A 24,601-nucleotide genomic window follows, 5' to 3' on the forward strand; every position below is an offset into this window, starting at 1 on the left:
CTTTGTGAAAACGATTCTGAAGCGTCTATCCATCAAAGCACGAATGACAGATTTATGGCTTTACTGTTGAGACCATTTCCCTCTTTACATAGATATTACCTCCTAAATCTTGCAGCTACATTCGAGTTATTCAACCTGGCAAGCATGAAAGCATGAGGCAAGCATTGGAGGAGAGACCTGCACCCACATGCTGGCACGGGGAGAAGTTATCATGGATTAACGCCTTGTTTCAGCTCAAAGGAATGCCTCATCAGGACTGCCTGGGCGGGATTGTAGGAGCAGGCGAGTGAGGATATGGAGGTGTTGAGTCAGTGTTTCCATGGCGGCGCAGGAGAAGAAAGCACGGCGCGCTCTCTGTGCAGTGACACCTCATTGACAGGTATGTCAGAGAGGTGTGCTGGTGTCCGGAGCCAGGCGGGCCGTACCACAGAGCTTGTCAGAGTAAATCTGTCGTCGCAAGCCCCTACGAGGTATCACCAGAGTGCGAGGCGACACGGTTCTTGTCCGCCCCCGCGAGACAAGGCCGCGGGAAGACATGGCGTTTGACCAAGACCACCAGTGCATCTTGGCCGGTCCTTGTGAAATAGTTTAAATGGTTTCAAACCTCATCCACTGGGACCTGCGGAGCGTTTTTATTACCCGCCACAATAAAAAGGCTCTATATTTGAATTTCAATTTATATGACTGTTCGAATTAATATAAGACGACTATTTTTGGTAGCCTATATTCTGCCCGTTGAGAGGAATAAAGGCGGTGCTCAAAAAACCAATACTCTATGAACCTGAAACAGCCCTGGAGAAAATAGTCCAAATGATCCTCTTGATACCGCTCTGCATTCCCCTCAGCTGAAGCACGTTTGTTAAGCCTCAGATGTAAACATGCTTGTTTCCCGGCTCAGCCGTTCTTCTCAGCGCTTAACATCGCAGATGTGTGCGTAGTCGGAGGGAGAAAGAGAAAATCCACTCAGAAGAATGTGGCTGTTTGACATGTGTTCTCACAGCTAATAATGGATGAGAGCAGAGAATATTAGAGTGGCCCGGTTAGGAGCTGACATGTTGTGATAGAATAAAAGTGCTATGTAGGGCTTCAGAGGGAAATTCCCAAGTGTTTACACTATGAGCGGCCAAAACGACAGTCATAACAAGGTCTCAACGGGAAGCATAGCAGGCAACACTAGCCTCCTATTTGTTGTAACTGACAGATCCAAAACTGGGTGACGTTTAAAAGGATGCAGTGCATGTCTATAGTGACAGAATGGAATATTACAGGTTCAATATGAGCTCAATCGAGGGCATTTTTGACAACATTAATTACCATAAAAAGTAATTTCTGCTTGTTTCTTTAAAAATGCAAATAATAAGATAATTGAGAAGCAGACATAGCTTTTAATTTTATTAAACATCTTACATTAATTGTTCTATTATTTTTTACAAAAAATGCCCCACTAACAAGGAGCAATACAATTGTTGCCGTATTTATTAATCTTTGTTGAAATCTATGAAAATACAACTGTCCATTGTTAGTTTATGTGAGCTCAGGTGCATTAAAATAATATTAACATATACAACTTTTGATTTTAATAATATATTACTGATCTTGATTAATGTGGATGAATAAATTCATTAGAAGTATTTTTCATTGTTCATGTTAATGTAGTTAACTAATGTTAACCAATGGAACATAATTGTACAGTATTACCAAAACTGAGCTGTTAAGTTCTCATCATTTTATGGACGTTTTAGCGTTTCGTTGTAAAATTGCATTTTATACAGAAAAGGTTATTGATAAAACCATTTAGCCTATGTGATTTTTTTTCTCTCTCACTAAAAATATGTTAACATGCATATTGTTTAAGCCTTGGTGCTATACTTTTAAAATATATTTGAAAGCTTAAGAATTGGCCCCATTTCACTTCCATTGCAAGCTCCTTGCTTTAACCCGAATTTTCGCTTTTTTGAAAGAAAAGGAGGGACATGTCGACATGATTTTTTGTTGTAATCAACATTATGCCACAAGTGCTGTCATCTGAGTTTAACTTGTAATATGCTTCAAATTAATTTGTCCACTGAGAGGCATCTCACTGACTGAAGTGCACTAAACGTCTGCACTCAAGACCATGTTGCTTTAAAAAAGTCTTGAATCCAAGAGCATAAAGGATGATCTCTGCAGACAGAGTGTGTGTCCTGCAACAGTAGTAGAGCGATAGACAAGAGACGAAGAGACAGAGAAATGTTATTGCACTGGAAGATGGATGGGAGTCTGGCGCGCGTGCCAGGGGGAGACTCCACATTTCCAGACTGGCTCTGTTCTGGCGGGTGACTGAGTGTGTGTACGTGTGTGTGTGTGTGTGTATGTGCGAGTGTGTTTGGAGGGGGCTACACTGCAGCACACTGTTCAAACTGTTTATGCATACCAGCCTGCTCTGAGTGCCTCTTTGTCATGAGCTGTTTACTTAAACTTATTTTGGGAAAATTCCACATGACTGGTCGGGATTTCACCATAAATCATTGAATCTGCAGCTTTGTGTAATGATAACTTCTGTCAGTCATTTAGTCCTCATAAGCTCCTTTTCTGCTTTGTGTTTTTCCATAGGACCGACCGGCATTGTACAGCCTATTGTGAGTGGTTAAAGGTAAATGTGTGTGTGTGTGTGTGTGTGTGTGTGTGTGCATGCAAGAGTATTGGAAGACTTTAAAAGTCTCAGGAATTGAGTGAATAATATGTGATTGTCATCATTAACAATATTTATTTGGAGGCATTGTGTTCACATACAGTACAGTCACAATTGTTCTAAGTTTAACAAAACTCACCATGCTCCACTAGATGGCCTCAGTATATACTGTATAAAATATGCTGCATAAGGCAGTGGAGAATCTGAGACCACCAGTCAACATTTCTAATTGAATACAACATTTTTAATTACAAATTATATCCGCATAACAATATGAATGAAGGACTGAAAAATGTACATGCATTTCTGATACAATATCTTATTGTATGTTCCCATTTTCTTTTAATGACACCTGCGCTCAAGTTGCCTTTGACATGAATTCTTAAATACTTTTTTATACATTTTTATAAATATTTCTATATTATTTAAAAATTTCACAAAGTTCTACTTCAGTGCTTAAATAAAAAGAAATCCCTAGATGTTTAATGTGGTCTCAGACCTTTGGACTTCGCTGTAATATTAAAAGACAAACAAGCAATTCAAGAATAAGTGATTGTCCCTCTTAGAAGGAAGTTTGCTTGGAGTCAGTTTTTTCCTGGTAGACATCATCTATGTCTTTTGCTCTGTTGCAGAGTGAAGGTAAAGTAAAACATTAGATTATCTCAGAGAGGTAATGTGCTGAAAATAACAATGACTTAATGTCATACTCCATTTCTTACCTCCGATTCACTTTGTATCTTTTATATCCGTTGTAGGATATAACAATGACAAACACAAGCAATAAAAATCCAGCCACAGCAGCAAGACCAGTGAAGACGTTCGGAATAAGACTCGACTTGGAAGTATCTACAAGAAAAAACAAAACAAAAAAATAATTTTATTTATGACCTGTAAGTTATGTAATCTGAGATAAGATGCTGATAGAGCTGCGGTCCATGTGTTAATAGTTTATGGGGTCATATAGTGAAGGACAGGGTAAATCCTTGCAGGTTTTTATCCATTTGCTGACGATTGCTGCGATTTACAGTATCAAGATACCTTATCAAGATACCAAACCTGATGACTATCATGATACGTTGTCTTAAACTATCAAGATAGTTAAGGACATAACAGAGATTGTTTTTGACATTATATGCAGTTGATCATTTATATTGTCAATAATTTTCGAAGCATATTTTAAGGAATTTCACGTATGTATGATTAGTATGATTTTTTTACCTCTCAAAATAACCAAAATATTTCTTATCCTTGACCTTGAAGATACTATATAAGTATGTGAATTTATATGATAAGATTTTTAAGAAAGTTTTTTTTTTTTTTTATCTTGTCACCTCCAGAATCACATGACTCTCCATTGGATATCAGCATATGTCGGGTGTTATCCAGTGACCCGTCATTGATTTCTGGTTTTATACCCAGTAAGTGGCACATTAGAGGGTAAACGTTGACGGTCTCAAATGGTCCAACCAACAAGTTTCTATGGAAATCTGGTCCCACTGCCCTGAAGAAAGGCTTCATGTCCATGACTTGATTATCATAGCCATGTTCCCCATTATTGTCCTGGAATGGGTAGAACTGGAAGAGCATTCAGAACATAAGATCACATATAATGTAATGTTTTCCATCTATTATTGCTTATTGTGCCCATTATTGTTGTTTACTTCATGCTCACCCCATTGATGACATATCCTGGGTCTGCATAGAGAATGATGGGTAGGATACGAGGATGTTTGGCGTAATGCAGTCGAGCAGGCATGTCTTCTTTCTTATAAACGTGAAGGTTTGGATGACCTCCTTTCAATGCTTGATAAACCTTTTCAAGCATCCCTTCTTTGGGCAACAGCATCCCAAAAGGTCCATAATCCACCATGTGGAATTTCAGATCGCTCAAGGAGAATCCTGGGATGTCATTGAGTATTATCTCTTTTACTTGCTCCCCTTTGAACACAGTGCTCATTCCATGGTCAGCTGTGATGATAATATTAAGATGGTCACTGAGCTTGTGTTTCTCAGCAGTTTCCCGTATGAAGCCCACAGTCCGGTCCACTTTCTTGACTGCCTCACGTCGCTCAGGTGAATCAGGTCCATACTTGTGGCCGGTCGAATCTGGTTCGCCAAAATACAAAGTGACAAAGTCTAAGTCTTCATCTTTTAACCATTCTCTTATGACTTTATCCACGTTCTCTTTCCATGCCGTCTCATTGGTGTAGTCATAAAACCTTGGTTCCACCTCCCTCACTTGGACTGTTTCATTATGGTACTTAGCAGCAGTGCCAGGGAAGTGTAAGGATCCTGTTTTAAGCCCCTGAAAAGTCAGTTTATATCTTATTTAATGCCAATGTAACTAAGTAATGTATTTTTTTCTCTTGCTAAGTGTAAGATGTTATAATAAATTATTTAAAGTTAATATCATAAAGAACATTAGCATGTTGGAGGTAACTAAATTATGAACTTTATCTTTTTAACTTTGAGATTTACTGAAACTTTTGTCAAGTTGTAATAGTTTGAGAGTTGTACCTGTCTTTGAGCTGTGATCCAAATGGGTAGACTGCCATTATCCCAGTAGTCATCCACAAACTGTGTCATGTAGTATTGTTTCTTCTCCTGTGTGGTTGTGTTGAACCAGTTGTTATGAATCACACCATGGTTTTCAATGTACCTTCCTGGGGAAAAAATGCATATTTTTGATATGGCTGAGACTTCCCCAGAACTTTACATTTGAGTTCATGCATTCGGCAGACACTGATATCCAAAGAAACTTACATTTCATTCAAGCTATAAATGTTTTATTAGTTCATGCATTCTGTGGGAATCAAACCCAATGCCTTGGCATTGCTAGTATTATGCTTGTCTGTTTGAGCTATGTGAACAATCAAAATATGGTGACCCTAAAACTCCAAATGCTTGTGGCCATCTATTGTTCTTATTCTGTTTCTTAATTTCTAAAAATTATTTGGACTTTTACTTCACTACACTTAAAAATGTGTGAATTTAATTGCATTAGATAACAAAACATCAAAGCAAGTGGCATACAAGCAATCAATGCTAGACCCTTCTTTTCTCAGAACTAACTTTTATTTTCATAGGAATTGTTTGTGATCTTTATGAGAGTCAAAATAAATAAATTCCTGAAATTAATTAAAAAATAAAGCATATACACTATAGTTTAAAACTTGTGACCTCTTGTGCTCTTATGCTCACCAAGGGTACATACAAAAATACAATAAAATAGTAATATTGGAAAATATTTTTACAATTTAGCTTAGAAAATTATATTTTAATATATTTTTAAATGTAGTTTATTCCTGTTATGGCAACTCTGAATTTTCAGCATCATTACTCCAGTTTTCGTTGACACATGATCCTTCAGAAATCGTTCTAATATGATGATGTGGTGCTCAAGAAACATTTCATATTATCAATGTTGAATGAAAACAGTTGAGCTGCTTGATATTTTTGAGGAAACCAAGTTCAAAAGAACAACATTTATTTGAAATTTTTTTTGTAACAATGTAAAAGTCTTTAGTGTCAATTTTGATCAAATTATCTTTGCAGAATTAAATTATTAATTTCTTTCAAAAAAGTATATCTATCTATCTATCTATCTATGAAGAGTTCAGATGCAAAAGCCTCTAAGTGCTATCTGAAAGTTTCTTCTAGAATGATCATTTTTATCAAGCTAATATATTTAAGTTCAGTAATTTCATGACGATGACGATTAATAGGTAATTGTCATGGCCATTTAAGTGAAATTACTGAACTTAAATATACAAGCTTGATAAAAATTATCATTCTAGAAGAAAATTTCAGATGGCACTTAGAGGCTTTTGCATCTGAACTCTTCATATATATATATATATATATATATATATTACTGAGCCCAGTTTAAATTAGAAATTACTTTAAATTAGAAATGTTTTGTTATTGTATTTTTGTCCTTACCAGATAACAGGGTGAAGTGTGTAGGACTAGTGATGGTCAGAAAAGGTGGAGTAACATATGCGGCTTTGACTCCTTCTTCAGCCATTTTGTCCAGGTTTGGGGTGTCCACATCTCGGTCGTAGTCCCACCTGAACCCATCGAAGCTGATTAGCAGAAGTTTGTTTCTGCCTGTGGTGCAGCGATCTCTGGCTGGAGCAGAAAGAGACGCAGGGAATATAAGCAGCAAAACGCTCAGTGCTAATAACATGACCGGTATTCCAATAGTCTCTTTTACACAGAAACAGTTTTGATGAAACAATCGTGCTTCTCTGGTTTGTCTGATGGTTGTTCCTGATCTAATAGCCTCAGCTTTTGACTGATCCTTTTGTTTGTGTTCTTTGCCATCCCTTTCTGCACACTAAAGTTCACATCACAGATGTTTATGATATAAATTACATGCTTATGCTATCATATGTTATCTTATCAAGTGGCTTATCAGGAGTTGTGAGACAAAAGCAGTTCTTTTCTATGTAACTAACCTTTCTATGATCTACAACTCGCTGCTTATATAAAATGAAATATGGTGTTCTATACTGTATCAAGGCTGTGTTGTTTGAAGGTTAAGATAAGTGTCTAGCCAGTCATTTAAACCTGCATTGCTTAATTGAGTTATTTATCTACACTTGTGAAATTGTGTTGGGGAAAAAAAATCCCTGATTCATTTGGACTTTATCAGTCAGATATGCTTCAGACAGGTGAGCTACATATGAAAGCTGCGTAAGGGCTGTTTCTTTGCAAAAAAATTTCACATTTGGAAGAAGAGTACTGTGACCCTTGACTAATTTCTGCTCTTAACCAACTTTAGAATCCTCCCTGCTGAAATGACTATAAAACTTGATTTGTTTTGCTCCCACCAGCCCTCTTAACTAGTGCAATTTCCTTGGCTAACCAGTTTAATCAGCTAGACCAGCTTGGACATTCGTGCAGGTATTTTCAGCATACAGGGAATCCTGCATTCTATCTTTAACCACAAGGTTATGTTAAGTTATGTATGATCATTAAGAACAAAAGGTATTTTCATTGTTTGTAACCATACAGTATGTATGAATATTCTACGGGTTATTCGATTCTGAAAATGCACATTTGAAATTGTCCAAAATAAATATAAATGAATGTATGTATAAAACTGTATAGAAATATATAAAACTGATGTGAATTGCTCTCTTTATTGTGAAGTATTTCAATCATAGTTTAGGGCAAGAGTTTGACTGGCCACTTCATGTTGTTTTCTTCTGTTCGAGGCCATTCTCTTGTTGATTTACTCATGCTTTGGTCATTGTCCTGTTTCATTCACCTAACTTCTCTTGGGTTTCTATTGTTGAGTGAGTCCCTGATCATAGTAAAACCTAATTTGCTCATTAATGAGCAAATTAGGTAATTAATTTGCTTCTGTTATAGTCATACCAAGAATGTTGTTATGCAAGTTATGCAGTATTTGTTATGTTGATGTCTATAGATAATTCTTGCACACCAATAATACATGACTCTTTGAAATGAGTATTGCATTCCTACAGTATGTTGCATATGTGCATACGATATTGCATATGTGCATATTAGATATTCACAATAATACTATGCAGAACTTGTAGGTTTCATTTATAAGATATTCAGTCCCTCAATTCTATTCATTAGTATTATGCTGAACAATAGACATCCATATTTGTATACACCAAGACCTGGTCTGAACACCACAGGCATGCTTTCCGTCAGCTTGTTTAATTGGTATTTTCATGGTCTTGACCCAGGCTTTCAATAACTGAAGTGCACATATGATACACATTCATGACCCCAAAACACATTTAATTTCATAATGCACTTTATGATGCACTTTCCCACCACCACCTACCAAGTTCAGTCAAATGCTAGCTGTTTAAGCCATGGTAATCTATCATGATGACTACTGAAAACAATGTACATAAAGCTCAGTGGACATAATAACAGGCTTATTTTGTGCTCTTCCATTAGAGATAAAGATATCTATTATAAATAATGATCCACTGCCATTACATGATATTAGAAGTCTGAACAGTATTATAATCTTATAAACATCTTCTTAGAATTGTTTGCTTGAAGTTGGCTTTCATCTCTTCCTCATCTCCTTTTTCTTTCGCTCTGTTAGAGAGTAAAGGTAAAGAAATGCATCAGATTTTCACTAAACAGAAAGAAACTGTTACCAAAAAAAACAAGTCTTAATATATCTATGTGCCATACTTTTGATTAATTTTGCATCTATTATATTCATTGTATGTCGGGTGTCATCCACTGACCCATCATTGATTTCTGGTTTTATACCCAGTGGCCAGAGGTGGACAGTAACAAAGTACATTTACTTGAGTACTGTACTTAAGTACACTTTTTGAGTATCTACTTTACTTGAGTATTATTTTTTAACTTTAACTTCACTACATTTTAAAGACAAATATCGTACTTTTTACTCCACTACATTTCTGTCTTTGAGTAGAAAGTAGCAGTGGTGGACAGTAACGAAGTACAAGTAATTCGTTACCGTACTTAAGTAACTTTTTAGCGTATCTGTACTTTACTTGAGTATCATTGTTTTGTGAGACTTTATACTTTGACTCAACTACATTTCGAAGTGGAAAACCTTACTTTTTACTCCACTACTTTCCTAAAACTTGTCGTTTCTTTTTACGTTCCTTTCCACAACATACATGCGTAACCAGTGACTCCCAAAATTTAAAACAGCGTGGACATCTGATGAGAACCTATTAAACCTAGGTATGTATCTATGTATGTACATATGTTTTGTGGCATTTTTATTTCAGATGTCATGCGCTTAGTTCACAAAACAAAAGTAAACAAAAAAACTAAACAAGCACATTTATATAAGTTTATTTACTTAAAAGGGTGGGGGGTGGGGGGTTGTGACCTGGATTCATATATATGCCTAAAAGGCAAGTTTGATGTAGATGGACCCCATAGCCTTATTGTTCAAGGTACTACATGCTGTTCATGTTGTTCAGGAAAAAGAACAAGGAAATTTGACACAACCTAGACTGAGTTGTGGCCAGGGAGTAAAGCTGATCTAATGGGGCATAGAAACTGATCTTTGCCCTCATATGTCAGCTTTAGCTGCCTATCCATAACTGTGCATGTTGCTCCAAATTAGTTCATTCTTTTTCCTTTGTACTGTACACTGGAATTTCCCTATCATTTATATAACATGATTTCTGGCATCTGTCCCAATATATGTTGTATATTAGGACTTGCCTACATCAAGGACCATCTGGAGGAAGAACGTTCACATCAGTCACCAGCCAATGGATCGAGTGCTTCAGATGACGATGACTTCTTTTCAAGCATGAAGACAACTCATGGGCAGGAAAGTGTTAAACAGCTAGAAGGGTACCTTGCCTCTAAAGTAGACAACAAAGAGATACTGCAATCTTATCCTGCGGTTTGCAAATTGTCTCTTAAAATCAACACTGCCTTACCAGCTTCTGCTGCATGCGAACGTCTCTTTAGCACTGCTGGACTGATTTTCAGCCCAAGAAGGGCAAGATTGGATGGCAGAAATGTTGAAAATCAGCTCCTTCTCAAACTAAACAAAAAATATTTTAGCTTTAGGTAGGTCATACAGTTAACAGTGCTATTTCTGTTATTCTTCTGTTATAGCACATCACTACTAGTTAGTAGTTCTACATTCTACGTACTTCAGGGTAATCTGGTGGTGTGTTAGTTTCTGTTTTTGTGTGATTTATGCAAACACTAACATTTGTTTATAGAGTGGACATACAGCTGTGTTGTAAGGAGTCATGTTTAGTAAATTGGAAAAAAGACATCCTTTGTAAACTTTGTAAACCTTTGTAAACTTGAGTAAATCCGTTTTTGCAAGTTATTGCACAGCTCGGCTGTGATGTAGTAAAGGAGCAATGTGCCATGTGATAAAGGAATAAGATTTCTACATTACTTCAAACAATAAATTGTTAAAGAAATACGTGTCTAATGTGGTTTCCCCCCACCCTATTTATTCCTAATCATGTGGTTTCCATTTAGTAGGATGTGCTTATGATCATTTCAAAAGATATCAGTACCAGATATCACAAATAGAAAACATTGTATTTTCAGAGTGGTGTTAGTGGGCTTTTTTTTTTTTTTTTTTTACCTTGTATGACTTGATTGAGTGTATAAAGGACATGACAAGACATTGGAACTACATTAAACCAAATTACTTTTACTTTTGATACTTAAGTACATTTGAAGTCAAGTACTTTTATACTTTTACTCAAGTCGACGTTTAAAGGGAGCACTTCCACTTTTACTGGAGTAATATTTTACACTAGGTATCTCAACTTTTACTCAAGTACATAGTCTGTGTACTTCGTCCATCACTGGAAAGTAGTAACGTCAGTCAGGGGATGATTTTGGCTGCAGGGGTTGCATTTTGGTTGGGAATTAAAGTCGGGTTGATGTCAACATCCAGCGTCGGACAGACATTGGATTTTGGTTGGAAAATAAAGTCAGGCTGACGTCAGAACCCTACTGATGTTGGTTTCTGACGTCAACCTGATTTTCATTTTCAACTACAATACAATGTCTGTCCAACGTTGGAGATTAATGTCAATCTGGCATTGGATTCTGATATCAACCTGATTTTCATTTTCAACGTTGGGTTTGGTCTTCTAAATGTGAATTTTGTCATTGTTTTGGAGCACACTAGCTTATAAATAACAGTAAGGCTAACATATTCATACTAAAAGCCAGAAAACTTTAAATAAGGCACTATTTGAGGGAACAGCCATTTGGGTGTCCGAAACCATTGTGTACGTTATTGAGTGCACTTATTCAATCTCACATTCAATACCACATCTGGAACTGTGTTCTAGAAATACATTTGATATTGATATGAGGGTAGATAGCCGGGCATAGATTCAGAGGTAGGCCTATGCAACAATAATAAAACAATGCATTGACATTTACTTTTGATACTTAAGTACTTTTAAAAACAAATACTTATGTACTTTTACTTAAGTAAAAATCTGTCTTTACAACTTTTACTTGTAACGGAGTAATATTTGACCAGTAGTATCTGTACTTTCACTCGAGTAAGGAAGTGTACTTTGTCCACCTCTGCTAGTGGCACATTAGAGGGTAAACGTTGACACTCTTAAATGGTCCAACCAACAAGTCACTGTGGAAATCTGGTCCCACTGCCCAGAAGAAAGGCATCATGTCCATGACTTCATTGTCATAGTCATGTTCTCCTTTATTGGTCTGAAGTGAGTAAAACTGGAAAAACGTTTAGAACAAGACTACAAATAATGTAATGTCTTCAATGTATGTTGGTGTCACATCTCGGCCATAGTCCCACCTGAACCCATCAAAAATGGTCAGCAGTTTGTTTGCTGCCTGTGGTGCAGTGATCTCTTGCTGGATTTGAGTGAGACATAGGGAATAGCAAAAAACATAGTGCCAATAACATGATGACTATTCCACTACTCTGTTTTACACAAAACAGTCTTTTTTTTTTTTTTGGATGGTTATGGATTTTCAGCTCTCGCCTCTTGACTCATTCTTTTGCCTTGGTGCTTTGCCATCAGTTTCTGCAGACTTAAGTTCACATTATCATTGAGGTTTATTGGATGAATTGCATGTTTGTGTTATCTTGCGTTATCTTACAGTCTTATCAGAAGTTATAGGGCAATGACAATTTACTCAGCTCTTTTCCTTAGATTTATAGTTCACATGCTTTTAAAAATAAATTAAATGTAGGATATGAAGTCTTTTTTTTTGTGCCCATATAAGAATCTAGCTAGGCATTTTCTATCTATGCTTGTGAAATTGGTTGGAAATGTTTTATCGCTTGATCATTTCCGCTAATCTTTTGATAATCATTCAGGCGGTGCTTCAAAAGGTGACCTATAGTGTTCAAACTGCATGAGGCAGTTTCTCTTGAAAAATTCAACTTCATTCCTATAACTCCGAAAATTAATAGTTGAACAAATTGTCAATATAAAACTGAGGCTAACAATTAAATGATATCCACTGAAGGTAGGTGGGACATATCGAGACACTTTAAAACCCTTCTTTTTGTACTATTGATAATGTGATATAGTGCCCCCCACACACCCCTTTTTTTTCTTTTCCCCAAACCTTTTCTTGAAGAGTTTTCAAGAGAGCCCGAATTTTCCATCTGTCCTACCTTACATACATAGTGATTTTACCTGATTAGAATCGTCATGGTTGCTTTAACAGTCGACCTCATAAATCCTCTGTTTTCTTCGCCTGTCATTTGTTCAGACTGCCACCGCCAGAGCTTTAAAGGAACACAGGGAGCGAATCAGCCAAGACATGGAGCTGTGGGGCTTTGAGGGCCTTTGGAGTCTGATACTAGAGCCATGGGACCTCTGGGAATACAATAAAAGCAATAAAATGGATGTTTCAGTAAACACCAGTTTTTAATGCTTTTGATGTCTTCCTAGAGGTCAGGTCAGGTGAAGGTAATCATTTGGAAAATGAGAATTACTCTCTAGAATGACTGGTGGTTGAGTTTCCTATACGGCCACACGATGGCGTCAGACACCTTCCAGTTTCTGTCCTGATTAAACTAAAGTCTGGAATCCTGAATATATTTCTTTCATGAAGGAACACAACAGGACAGAAAATGAAATCCTACAGTCTGGGTGCTTTCTTCATGTGACCTGTAGGTTTGTCCACTCACTCATCACGGGATTAGAGGAACTTTTCACATGAATATAGGATTCCTGCAGAATTTTAAATATATAGCCTACCTGTTGGAAATATAGATATCTCTATGGTTTGTGCAAGTCTTTTTAAGGTCTGTTCAGATTCTGTTCTTCAGATATTTGCTAATGTAATGTTTTACATGAATAGCTTGGTTGTATTTTAAAAAGAACAAGGCATTAACACATTAACTACAAACACTTCAAAACAACTTTTTTTTGAATTGGTAAAACATTTTTTTTTTTTTTTTGTCATGATTTCAACACAAGTACAGAGAGAAACATCATAGGCTGTGTAACAGGGCCAATAGTAAGACAAACGAATATTGCCGAAAATTGTATCCAATCAGAATTTAGTTATTGACGTTTCTTGCGTCTGAACTCCACCCCTTAATGGTCCTGTCTCCTTCAAAATACAAGATGTGCTCAGTGGCGCAAAAACGGGGTATGCAGTGATTTTTAACTGATTATTTTATTATATCAATATGATATCAACTCTCAACTTCCGACTACTTTAAGTCTGTCGCAAGACCAAAAATGGATAGGTCTAGATGTGGGAAATCCGTGTATCATTCGTTCAGTCGTTTTTTGAATTAATATTGAATATAGAAAAATAAGAAAACGGTTCCTTTTTCGTTTTTTCATTTTTTACAAAAAAACGAAAAACAAGAATTCAGCTGGATTTCTCGTTTTTCGTTCTCAGTTAGAAAAATGAATAAACAGCTTGAATATTCGATTTCTACACGTGGGCGGGAATTAAACGCCCATTTCCTCTGATTTGTCAGCCGAAGATCAAACTGTTCCGTCATCAGTTCTGCACAGCAGAATAAGAGTCCTCCGTTGTGCGGATTCCTAACGCATTTATTGCAACTACATTTAATCTTTTTCTCATCAAATAACCAGACTAACGAATGTCTCGACACAACCCGTACCGGGGAATAGACTAGACGGGGCTTTCTTCTGTGTAGACCAGGAGTTCTCAAGTGCCAGGGGGTCCGTGAAATAATTTGCTATTTTCCGGATTGTAAAGTCAAGTCACAGGGTTTTTTTTTTTAACAAGCACGCTGTGATTAATCTTAATGTTGACCTTCAAAAATATATAGGCGCGCCAAGAAGGCTATTGGCTGTAGGCTATTTTGGTTGATTTTTGGTGTGCGCCAGAAAGAATATAATAATCATTTATAATAATTATTATTCTTATATAATAATTTCAAAGGCATATGATATGTTGTAGTCATTTTGAAAGTACACAAATAGACATATAATGTTACTGTTTCGAATGAGAGTATTAAACGACAGTAGCTATTAAATCCCCTGTTGAGCAACACATCCAAGTGATGTCGGGTGTCGCAGCCTGTTCGTTATTAAAATAAAACAGTCAACCAAACATATAAAACGTTATTCTGCTTAATTGGTCTGTTGACATTCCAAACTAATTTCCCTTGCTGTGGAGATGCTGATTTACGTGTAGTATTGGGACTCGAATGAAGTACGAAGCCTTCTTTACATTATTAATTAGCATCCAAATGTTACATTGCAAATATGGATAGGCTACTGGACGAATGAGAGATGCCCGAAACCAACGTCTGCTCCTGTACAGTTTCAGTTTCTCGTTAAAATACGCATATTATGTTATTAATAGTGTTTATAATGTTAATGTTGTATTTTATTTACCGGTCTTTTACACTATTTATGAATATGCTTTTTTTACAACGATGTGACGCGCGCGTTTCCCTCTCAACATGACCCGGCGCGCCACGCACAAGCGCGCATCCTAGAGATATAAATTATAATACATTTTAATGAAACACAAGGCCTACATCATAAAACTTCTCCAGTTGTTAGATAGGCTAGTCAGTCTGAATGACAGTTTATACGTTAACGTTAATATAGGCCAATTATATAGTCAATGCATTATTCTTTTCTTTTTGTATTAGTGTTAAAAATATTTAATTTACAACTAATTATATTGATTTATATCTTAATTTATATATATATATATATATATATATATATATATAGGCTATATTAATTACTGGGCGAGTGCGACAATATAGGCTAACAGCCGGCTGATGCAAATCGTAGGTGAATTTATATATACACAGAAGAAAGCCCTATCTAGTCTATTCCCCGGTACGGGTTGTGTCAAGACATTCGTTAGTCTGGTGGTTTGATGAGAAAAAGATTAAATGTAGTTGCAATAAATACGTTAAGAATCCGCACAACGGAGGACTCTTATTCTGCTGTGCAGAACTGATGACGGAACAGTTTGATCTTCGGCTGACAAATCAGAGGAAAGGGGCGTTTAATTCCCGCCCACGTGTAGAAATCGAATATTCAAGCTGTTTATTCATTTTTCTAACTGAGAACGAAAAACGAGAAATCCAGCTGAATTCTTGTTTTTCGTTTTTTTTGTAAAAAATGAAAAAACGAAAAAGGGACCGTTTTCTCATTTTTCTATATTCAATATTAATTCAAAAAACGACTGAACGAATGATACACGGATTGTGGGAAGCGTTCTGGGGCGCAGAGCAGAAAAATGAAAACGTAAAATGATAAAGAAACAATTATTATTTATTTTATTTGACCTTTATTTATCACTTAAAGTCTTTAAATTGATCAACATTTAACAACGGTTAACTTTGGTTCAACTTTGCATTTCAGGGCTCGACATTAACGTTTGTTTTACTTGCCCGGCCAGACAAGTATCTTAAAAATACTAGGAAGCATCGTAACGCGAGAATGATTCTGATTTTATTAGCTACATTCAGTGTAAAGAGGGATTGATAATGGATAGTGTATTTGGTAACAAGCTCGCGCTGCCTGTCTCTTTGTGAGAGACTTTCTTTCGTGGATAAATCGAAAAAAAAAATAAGCGCAACAGCACACAATAATCTCACAGAAGAAACATACTGAGGTTTTTAAATTTATTTAAGAAACATGGTTATTTTATTTTATTTATAATATAGTTAGGCTACTTAACACGACCAAGGGAGCTGTTTGCTGAATAGGCTTTGATCACGAACAAGTAGCCTATTTAATTATAATAAATTATTATTCTAAACAAGTAGCCTATTTAACCTCAACCTCAACAATCGTGCAGTTGCGCCCCTGGATGTTCTGCAAATAAGCAAGGAGCTCGTCTTAGATTGTCAGGGTCATCAGCCAATCAACTGTTTCCGTAGAGGCCTTTACGCAATTCTACGAAAATAACTAAATATCAGTTGTAACACGAGCATCGCGCGGCATGCGTGATCGTATAAATTCCGGATTATTTGAACAGTTATGAGGGATGATTTTACATCAAATAAATAATCATTGGTAAGTACTTACTGTGAGTTTTCTAATTCGTCTTTTTTTTTAACGACTTGAATTCTCGAATTCACAAGCCACGCCACGTCACGTCTAGGACAACGTCCGGTATCGCACACCGGACGCGCACATTCTATTCCGAGTGCAAGCTCAATTTTGAATCGACTCCTGGTAGAAGAGCTGAATGATGGGTGAGTTTTAACTTTATTTATTATTTAGTTGTTTTATGTTAATTGAATAATAGCTGACATTTTGAACGGTAATTAAAGCCACAATATGTAACTTTTTTGCTTTAAAAATAGTAAAAATCACTATATCTATGTTATATATTTTTTAGTTGTGTACTTGCATTATCCCGACTGTTTCCAACAACTTTCAAACCAGGATAAATTTGTAATTTAATTCGAGAAACGTCCCGTTTCTTTATTTCCGTTTTGTCGCCGTCAATGGCGTCATATCCGCGTTGTCCCTGGTTTCCGCTCGTACTGCCATGGCAACCAGAGCTATGAACCAGAGAGATAGTAACCAAAGCGACTGACGGTAGTTCGCAATGTCTATTTGCACGCTGTTGTTGTTTCGTTCAAACATTATGGACCATGGCAAGCAGACTTTGGATACAAAAGGAGAACTAAAACGAGAATCAATATCAGCGCGGTGTTTTCGAGATGCCTAGAGCTCCCATAGACGGTATATAAACGAGAGCTCCACGTCCGAGACTTCGAAAACTCCTACATGTACTTTATTAAACAGGTGAGCACATTTACATAAAACTAATCAATGTTATATAGCTCAACATGATGAAATATTACTAGAATATGATCTGTATGTTATTCTAATGTTGATCTAGCTTACTGCTAGTCTCATACAGACAAACTAACACATACATTTCAACACATTCAAATGCAGTTTAGTGTGATAGTGTAATGTTAGACCAAGTGAAACAACGCTGCGTTACCTCACAAGTTTAATTTGTCTAATAAACTGACCTGTGACTGTGAGTAGTAATTCTGCACTCGCGTGTAACGTTAGTTCGGTAGAATGAAATGTCCATATTCCTTATGCGGGACTCGCGTAGCATGTGGAGCTGATAGCTGTCTCTTAGCAATCCAGAACTGCTTCATATCACAGTCATGATAAAAGCATCGATGTATTCAGTCATCCATAAACATTATTAGATCCATAGATTAGATCGGTCGGCTTGACGTTGACGACAAGATCCATAATTCTTAGCAAATGTTGCGTCATCAAACTACGCCTTTGTTATTGTAAATAGGTTAGCGACCCCTAGTGGCGAAAAATTCCATACTGTACGTTTAAGTAAAAGTATCAACAATTGTTTTGTTGTATCCGTTGTCTAGGCAACTATGTTACATAATACAATAGTGTTTACTAGCTAACTCGAGTGAAAACGTTAACCAAACGAGTTATTTTATATATTCTTGTTTATCTTATTATACGTAACTGGCAATATATTATTTCTTTGTAAAATAATGTTATATAATGCCAGTTAAAGGGATACTCCACCGTTTTTTCATATTAATCTATGTTATTCCCTTAACTAAGACGAGTTGATACATACCTCTCTCGTCTCAGTGCGTGCACTAAATCGCTCTGTCTTGCGGCGAAACTTTGTTAGCACTTAGCATAGCCCAGTTCATTCAATATGGGCCAAGCAGAGAAGCTACCAAACACCTCCACGTTTTCCCTATTTAAATACAGTTACTCGCGTAGTGTAACTCGACCTAGGACGGTGACACAAAACAAAACGTTGCGCTTTTCTAAGCGTGTAAAATGGATAAATATTGTATGGCGAAATACCATAGCAAGTGCTTGTAAGCACTTCGACTTGGCGCAGTAATATCTTCACTAGAGGAAGCGGGGGCTGGTGAGAGGATTTTTCACGAGTGAAGATATTACTGCGCCAAGTCGAAGTACTTACAAGCACTTGCTATGGTATTCCGCCATACAATATAGTTATCCATTTTACACGCTTAGAAAAGCGCAACGTTTTGTTTTGTGTCACAGTCCTAGGTCGAGTTACACTACGCGAGTAACTGTATTTAAATAGGGAAAACGTGGAGGTGTTTGGTAGCTTCTCTGCTTGGCCCATATTGAATGAACTGGGCTAAGCTAAGTGCTAACAAAGTTTCGCCGCAAGACAGAGCGATTTAGTGCACGCACTGAGACGAGAGAGGTATATCAACTCGTCTTAGTTAAGGGAATAACATAGTTTAATATGAAAAAACGGTGGAGTATCCCTTTAACTTACGTACAAGATACGTAACACCCTCTTGTGCTATTCATTTAGGGGTCACTCATACTCCTCTCTGTCAAAAGTAACGTTTTTCTTACAATGAATGATGAATGTACTGTATTTTAGTTTAATAATAGTTTTTCTTTAATACTTTTTGGTACTAAAAAACATTCACTTCTAAATTATTCAATATTCAACAGTCATATTTACATTTGGGTATATTTAACCTACGAAGGCTTTTTTGTATGAATGCCCTGTTTTTCCTATTCTTCCCAAAACAGATAGCCTACAATTTTGACTGACAAAAAAAAAAAACTGCTGTACTGCTACTTTTACGTCGCAGACTGAAAAATAGAGGCAATCGAATTTGGGTACACCCTCTAAATGAAAAAAGGCAACAATTTGGAACTTTCCACCACCTTGTTCAGGAGCTGCAATTAAGTCCAGAAAAGCACCAGCAGTACTTCAGAATGAATGCAGAGCAGATGGAGGATCTGCTGTCAATTATTGGACCTGACATCACAGGGATGTCAGTAAATTACCGGACACCGATTGGGCCAAAAGAAAAACTTGCAGTAACATTGCGGTAAGCAATTTTCTATATAACTTATTTATATCTGATTTACAGTTTACATTTATTATGTTGGAAGAATGAAGACATTATTTAAAACAATAATTAATTTAATGGATTTTACCATGTGAGCCATAACACAGTAATGTACACATAGATAATTCTAATAATAATAATAATTGCTGACCATTCTAGCCAGCCTCCACATACAATTAAGGGTGGGTCCAAACATCACATACTACAGTAATAAAAAACAATATCTGTATGTAATCTAACATAAAACAGGATTAGGTTAACAATTCCCAAATCAATCAACCAATCAAACAAACAAATGTTACATCTCATTGAACTATATGAATATGGTATGTTGAGAAAGCTGAGAGTGGCACAATATTTTAGCGCCACCGGTGTGTGTACTCTCATAGAGAATAATGTGTTCGAATTTAAAAGACGTGGCGCTGCGCGGCGCTGAGCTGCGCGTCCGGTGTGCGACCCCCTTTAGGATAGGACAATACTTGGACGAGATACAACTACGAAACTTTGCGAAAATCGCCTTTAAAGTTGTCCAATGTTTTATATATTTACAGTAGGAAATTTACAAAATATCTTCATGGAACATGATCTTTACTTAATATCCTCATGATTTTTGGCATAAAAGAAAAATCAATAGTTTTGACCCATACAATGTAGGCTATTGTTGGCTATTGCCACAAATTTACCCGTGCCACTTGTGACTGGTTTTGTGGTCCAGGGTCACATATAACAGCTGTCCTATAGGCTACCTGCAGTGGCATTCTGAAATGAGGAGGCAAACAAAGTCCTCATAGTTTTTCTTTTGTAATAGCCTAAATGAAATGTAAATTCATGATCAGTTATAGCCTACCTAGGCTATGTTGTCACATTTTCCTGACAACATTAAATAATAAAAATCAGTGACCTGCAGAATTTATGCCTTTGCAGGGACATTTCCTATGAGGAGGCAAGGGGAGGCAGTGCCTCCTCAAAAATAATTGGATGAGAAAATCCATATTATAAAAATAAAAAAGCACAAATATAACAAAATATGACATAAAAAATTATAAATCACTCATTTTTGAAAGTAACACTGTTCAACAGCAACACCAGCAGATAAAGTTACAGCGGGAGTCTGGGTGCTGTCACACTAGCTGTTTTGTTCGAAACGGGGAACCGTTCCCGTGAAACATTGCTAATGTGAAAGCTGTCATGTGGACCTGGGTGCAGGAGGTGGTCTGTGTTCGGTTGCACGCGAACTGTGACATGATTCACGTGAATGTGAAAGCAACATGGAAGAAAAGTAACATGCGCATGCGTTTTAGCCGATGACGATGTATTTAGTTAAATAAAACACATATTATAGCCTAGTGTTGATGGTTTACCTTGGACACTGCCTTTAGTTATTATTTTGGAATAAATGTAAAAGTGCTTAAAACACTAACACGATTTATACTTATAATAAATAGAAAATTAACTATTATTGTTACTGTAAAAATACAAAATAAAATTGTATTTGGTTTCTTTTTTTATATAATAAGGAATGTGACCACATATTTTTTATTTTTTATTGCTTTTACATTTAATAGACTTTATACAGATTTATACATATGTATATATAAAACGTATATAAAAATACCTCAGAAATGTAGTCTAGAAGACCTACAAGATGTTTTGAACATTTGAACATCATTGTATGGCACGCACAACCTCTTAGTTTCCCTTCGCTTGTGTTATTGGTAATTTCATGGTCTTGACCCAGGCTTTCAATAACTGAAACGCATGTGCTTGTTTTATATTACGACCTCCGTGTGACACACGTTCATGACCTCAAAACTCATCTCATTTCATAATGCAGTTTATGATGCACCCCCTCCCCGCACCTCCCCGCCTCCCCACCTACCTGCTTGCTAGGTTAAAGACAAGTCAAATGTTAGCTGTTTGAGGGCATGGTAATGTATTATGATGACTATTGGAAACAACTGGTGGTAAATGGCAAGGACCATTTAGATCTACAGCAGTGATTACAACCTATCTTGAGCATTTGAATGTGATGGCCATGTTTCATAGCAGTTATGGTGATGTTCATTCATGTCAAACATTCTATATTAATCTCTCTGTGTGTGTCTGTTTAGATTATTACCACAAATAAATATTTGCTTTATTTTTGAAGTCCATTGTAGATTAATGTGAATTAATTAGATATTTACATAGAACAGTTGGAATATTTACAGATATTTACATAGAATATTGAATAGAACAGTTAGGTCTGGTCCTCAAATTTGTTTGGTCGTCAAGACTGGATTTTTGAAACTATTTTCATTGGTGATACAAAAATCATAGTAGTGTTGGTGTTTATAACAGCAGCACTCTTGCTTTCTTCAGTACATAGTTCGGAATCACTGCCCTCTTTGACCTTTTATGAAATAAGAAATGGTAGAATTGCATATCGATGCTAATGATGTCTGTTCGTATATCACTCAGGGAGTATTTTATCTTGGAGGCTGGTCAGTAGTGTTTTATGATGCGACCTTATTGAAGTCAATCAAATCATCTGACAGCTAGTTGCTCAGATGGGGTTTGCTTTTGGCCTTGGGACGGGTTCAAGGTGAACACCTTATCTGTTGGAAGATAAGCTATTACTGTCATCAGGGCTCATTTTTCTCATTTACATTAACTTACATACATGAACAGAAAGCGAACGCCGTGTGTATTATAGAGAGAGCGAGTCCTAGTTCCTCATTCTGCATTGCCTTTAAAGTTGACATGGAATAAAATTCACCCTATTTTCTAAATGCATGTTATAGATTGTATTGAGAATGATTCAGCTGTGCATGTTTACTTTTTTCTTTTAAATTTTGACCTCATAATTTTTACTCTTTTCCCCTACATTGATGGAAATTTCTGTCATAAATTAGACAACACTTCCCCGCCATTTATAGAATCTTTACGGCTTTGAGTATTTTCACTCTTATATGGTAGGGGGCGCTATTACACATCTTCTGAAAGTTTACTGAATCTCCTGATCAAAACACAGGCGAATAAGAAGCAGAAACAAGCGATAGCATATATAAGCAGATGCATATGTAAAATAACGCAATCGACATTAAACATCATAATAAATCAAAACTGCCTATGTTATTGAATGAAATGTCGACCCAGGACGAGGTATAGGACCTTGAAGCGTTGGGGGTGTTTATGGACTTCATCTATTCCATCTATGTTTTGATCATCTTTCTGAATCTGATCCAGACTTGTCTTTGTCTATGACAAAAATGCGATTTTCTCAGCTTTTTGCTCAAAATGTTGCTTTTTTATGAAACTTTCCCATATTCAAATGTTGATTAAAAAAGGAATGCATTTTTTTTTAAAGCAGAGGGCCTGTTCTTTCATTTGATGTATTGCATGTTCAGATATTCATACAACTAAATATTCTGGGGGCCATGAAACTTTTGTGAAAATGATAAAAAATGTTATCGCTGGCTGGCACTTGTTTTCTTAACTGGATTTTCCAGTGAAAAACGATGACTTCTCTCTGATTATGTACTGTATGTGGGATTTCTTCAATCATGTTAGCTTAAGGTATACTGTTTTTTTTTTTCATGCTTACACTATACATATACTAGAAAGTTATGTCCAGTCTGCGCTATTTCTCTCCAGAAGTTAGGACTGATGAAATGGTCTTTGTATTCGTTTAAACTAGATTTGCGGGTATGTCTTAAACCCCTCACACAAATGCTTGTCAACGGAGATTCATGTCAAAGTACACGTGGTTTAAAAAATCAGGCTGTACACGTATAGTACGCATGAGTTATGCTGATGATGGAATTCATGTCAGGCACTATACGCATACCCTAGCGTACACATAAAAAGCGAAGTAAACTTTGGCCTTAAAACCCTCCTTGTGTTAATCTGCTTCTATTTTTGAGTGCATTTACCTCATCTAAAAATCCAATCAACAAAGACTTTTTAATAATCTGTCATCTGATGTACATAACCATACACTCTTAAAAATAAAGGTTCTTTATTGGCATCAATGGTTCCATGAAGAACCTTTAACATACATGGGATCTTTCCATTGCACACAAGTTCCTTCATAGTGGAAAAAGATTCATTAGATTTTTAAAATGTTCTTCATACCAAGTAAAAAGGGTTCTTTTAAGAACTGTTGACTGAAAGGTCCTTTGGGAAACCAAAAATGGTTCTTCTATATGGCATCGCTGGAAAAAAACAACAACCTTTTGGAACCTTTATTTTTAAGCTTATGGAAGAAAAGATCTGTAGCTACTTCCATTTCATCGCAATTCACAACCTCAAGTTACACATACACTGGATTGCTAAATTGCTGCTCAGTTTAAAAAAATTTAAAGTCAATACCAAGGCGTACGACACGCACTCCAGGAAATTCACACTTTTTAATTTAATTATTTGGGCTGTTTTGGCTCGCTTGGAGCATTAAAGTCACCGCAAACTTCATTTAGTTCTCATTTAGCATATGGTTTATATTTGCAGCATGTATTTGGTCTGAACAGGCGGCGTGTCTGGTATTTGGACAAGGGGGTGGACGTCTCCATGTGGCACTGTGCAAGCGGGATTAAGACTAAGCCTGGGTAAAGCTCTGGTTAGGTTTAGTCTTAAGCCTGCACTGGGCACTTCAAATAACACATCCTAAGCCCTCAAATACTAGACTGCGGCCTGTGTCAAGCATCCTCATCTATCATATTACAACTTTGAAAGGCACCTTGTAACACTTGTTCTGAGCCTTTTAATAGTTTTCCTTTTTTATGGCTTTACCTCAGTGAAGATTCAGTCCAAACTAATGAAGAAGGCGCACCTGAATTGAAAGGGTAAAGGGGTGGGGGTTAACGCTTGTTAAATACCACTGACTGAAGACACTGTTTTACAGTACATCGTTAAAGTTGCACTCTCTGATAGCTGCGTGATGGCATCCACTATATAGCGCTGGGGGAAATGAATGCACGGCGGAAGTGTGAATTGATATTGTTTGTGTGAAACCTATGAAAACAAGTTGTTAAGTGGTTGTATCAGTCAAGCGGGGTTTGTAATCAAGTGAGAGGAGAGGCTTCCTGCGGAGA

At 36.6% G+C, this 24,601-nt stretch overlaps 1 protein-coding gene across 1 annotated transcript; it reads right to left on the reverse strand.

Annotated features, from left to right (window-relative positions):
* Nucleotides 1-2,734: 2,734 nt before the first annotated feature.
* LOC309485594 (ectonucleotide pyrophosphatase/phosphodiesterase family member 7-like) lies at nt 2,735-7,019 on the reverse strand. Its single transcript, XM_082152510.1, has 6 exons — nt 6,614-7,019; nt 5,189-5,334; nt 4,344-4,976; nt 4,003-4,246; nt 3,391-3,517; nt 2,735-3,294 (listed from the first exon to the last, which is right to left on the reverse strand). The coding sequence occupies exons 1-6, from the start codon at nt 6,858-6,860 to the stop codon at nt 3,234-3,236; spliced, it is 1,458 nt and encodes a 485-aa protein (XP_082008636.1). The 5' UTR covers nt 6,861-7,019; the 3' UTR covers nt 2,735-3,233.
* Between the last annotated feature and the right edge of the window lie 17,582 nt (nt 7,020-24,601).

The sequence above is a fragment of the Leuciscus leuciscus genome, assembly GCF_965113295.1.
Source record: "Leuciscus leuciscus genome assembly, chromosome: 21".
Classification (NCBI taxonomy): Eukaryota; Metazoa; Chordata; class Actinopteri; order Cypriniformes; family Leuciscidae; genus Leuciscus; species Leuciscus leuciscus.

Coding starts and splice junctions, on each gene's coding strand:
- LOC309485594 (XM_082152510.1), bottom strand. CDS start 6,860: ATGTTATTAGCACTGAGCGTTTTGCTGCTTATATTCCCTGCGTCTCTT. Junction 5,335..6,613: donor ACACTTCACCCTGTTATCTG/GTAAGGACAAAA, acceptor TTTTTTCCCCAG/GAAGGTACATTGAAAACCAT. Junction 3,518..4,002: donor AGAGTCATGTGATTCTGGAG/GTGACAAGATAA, acceptor TTTTTCTTGTAG/ATACTTCCAAGTCGAGTCTT.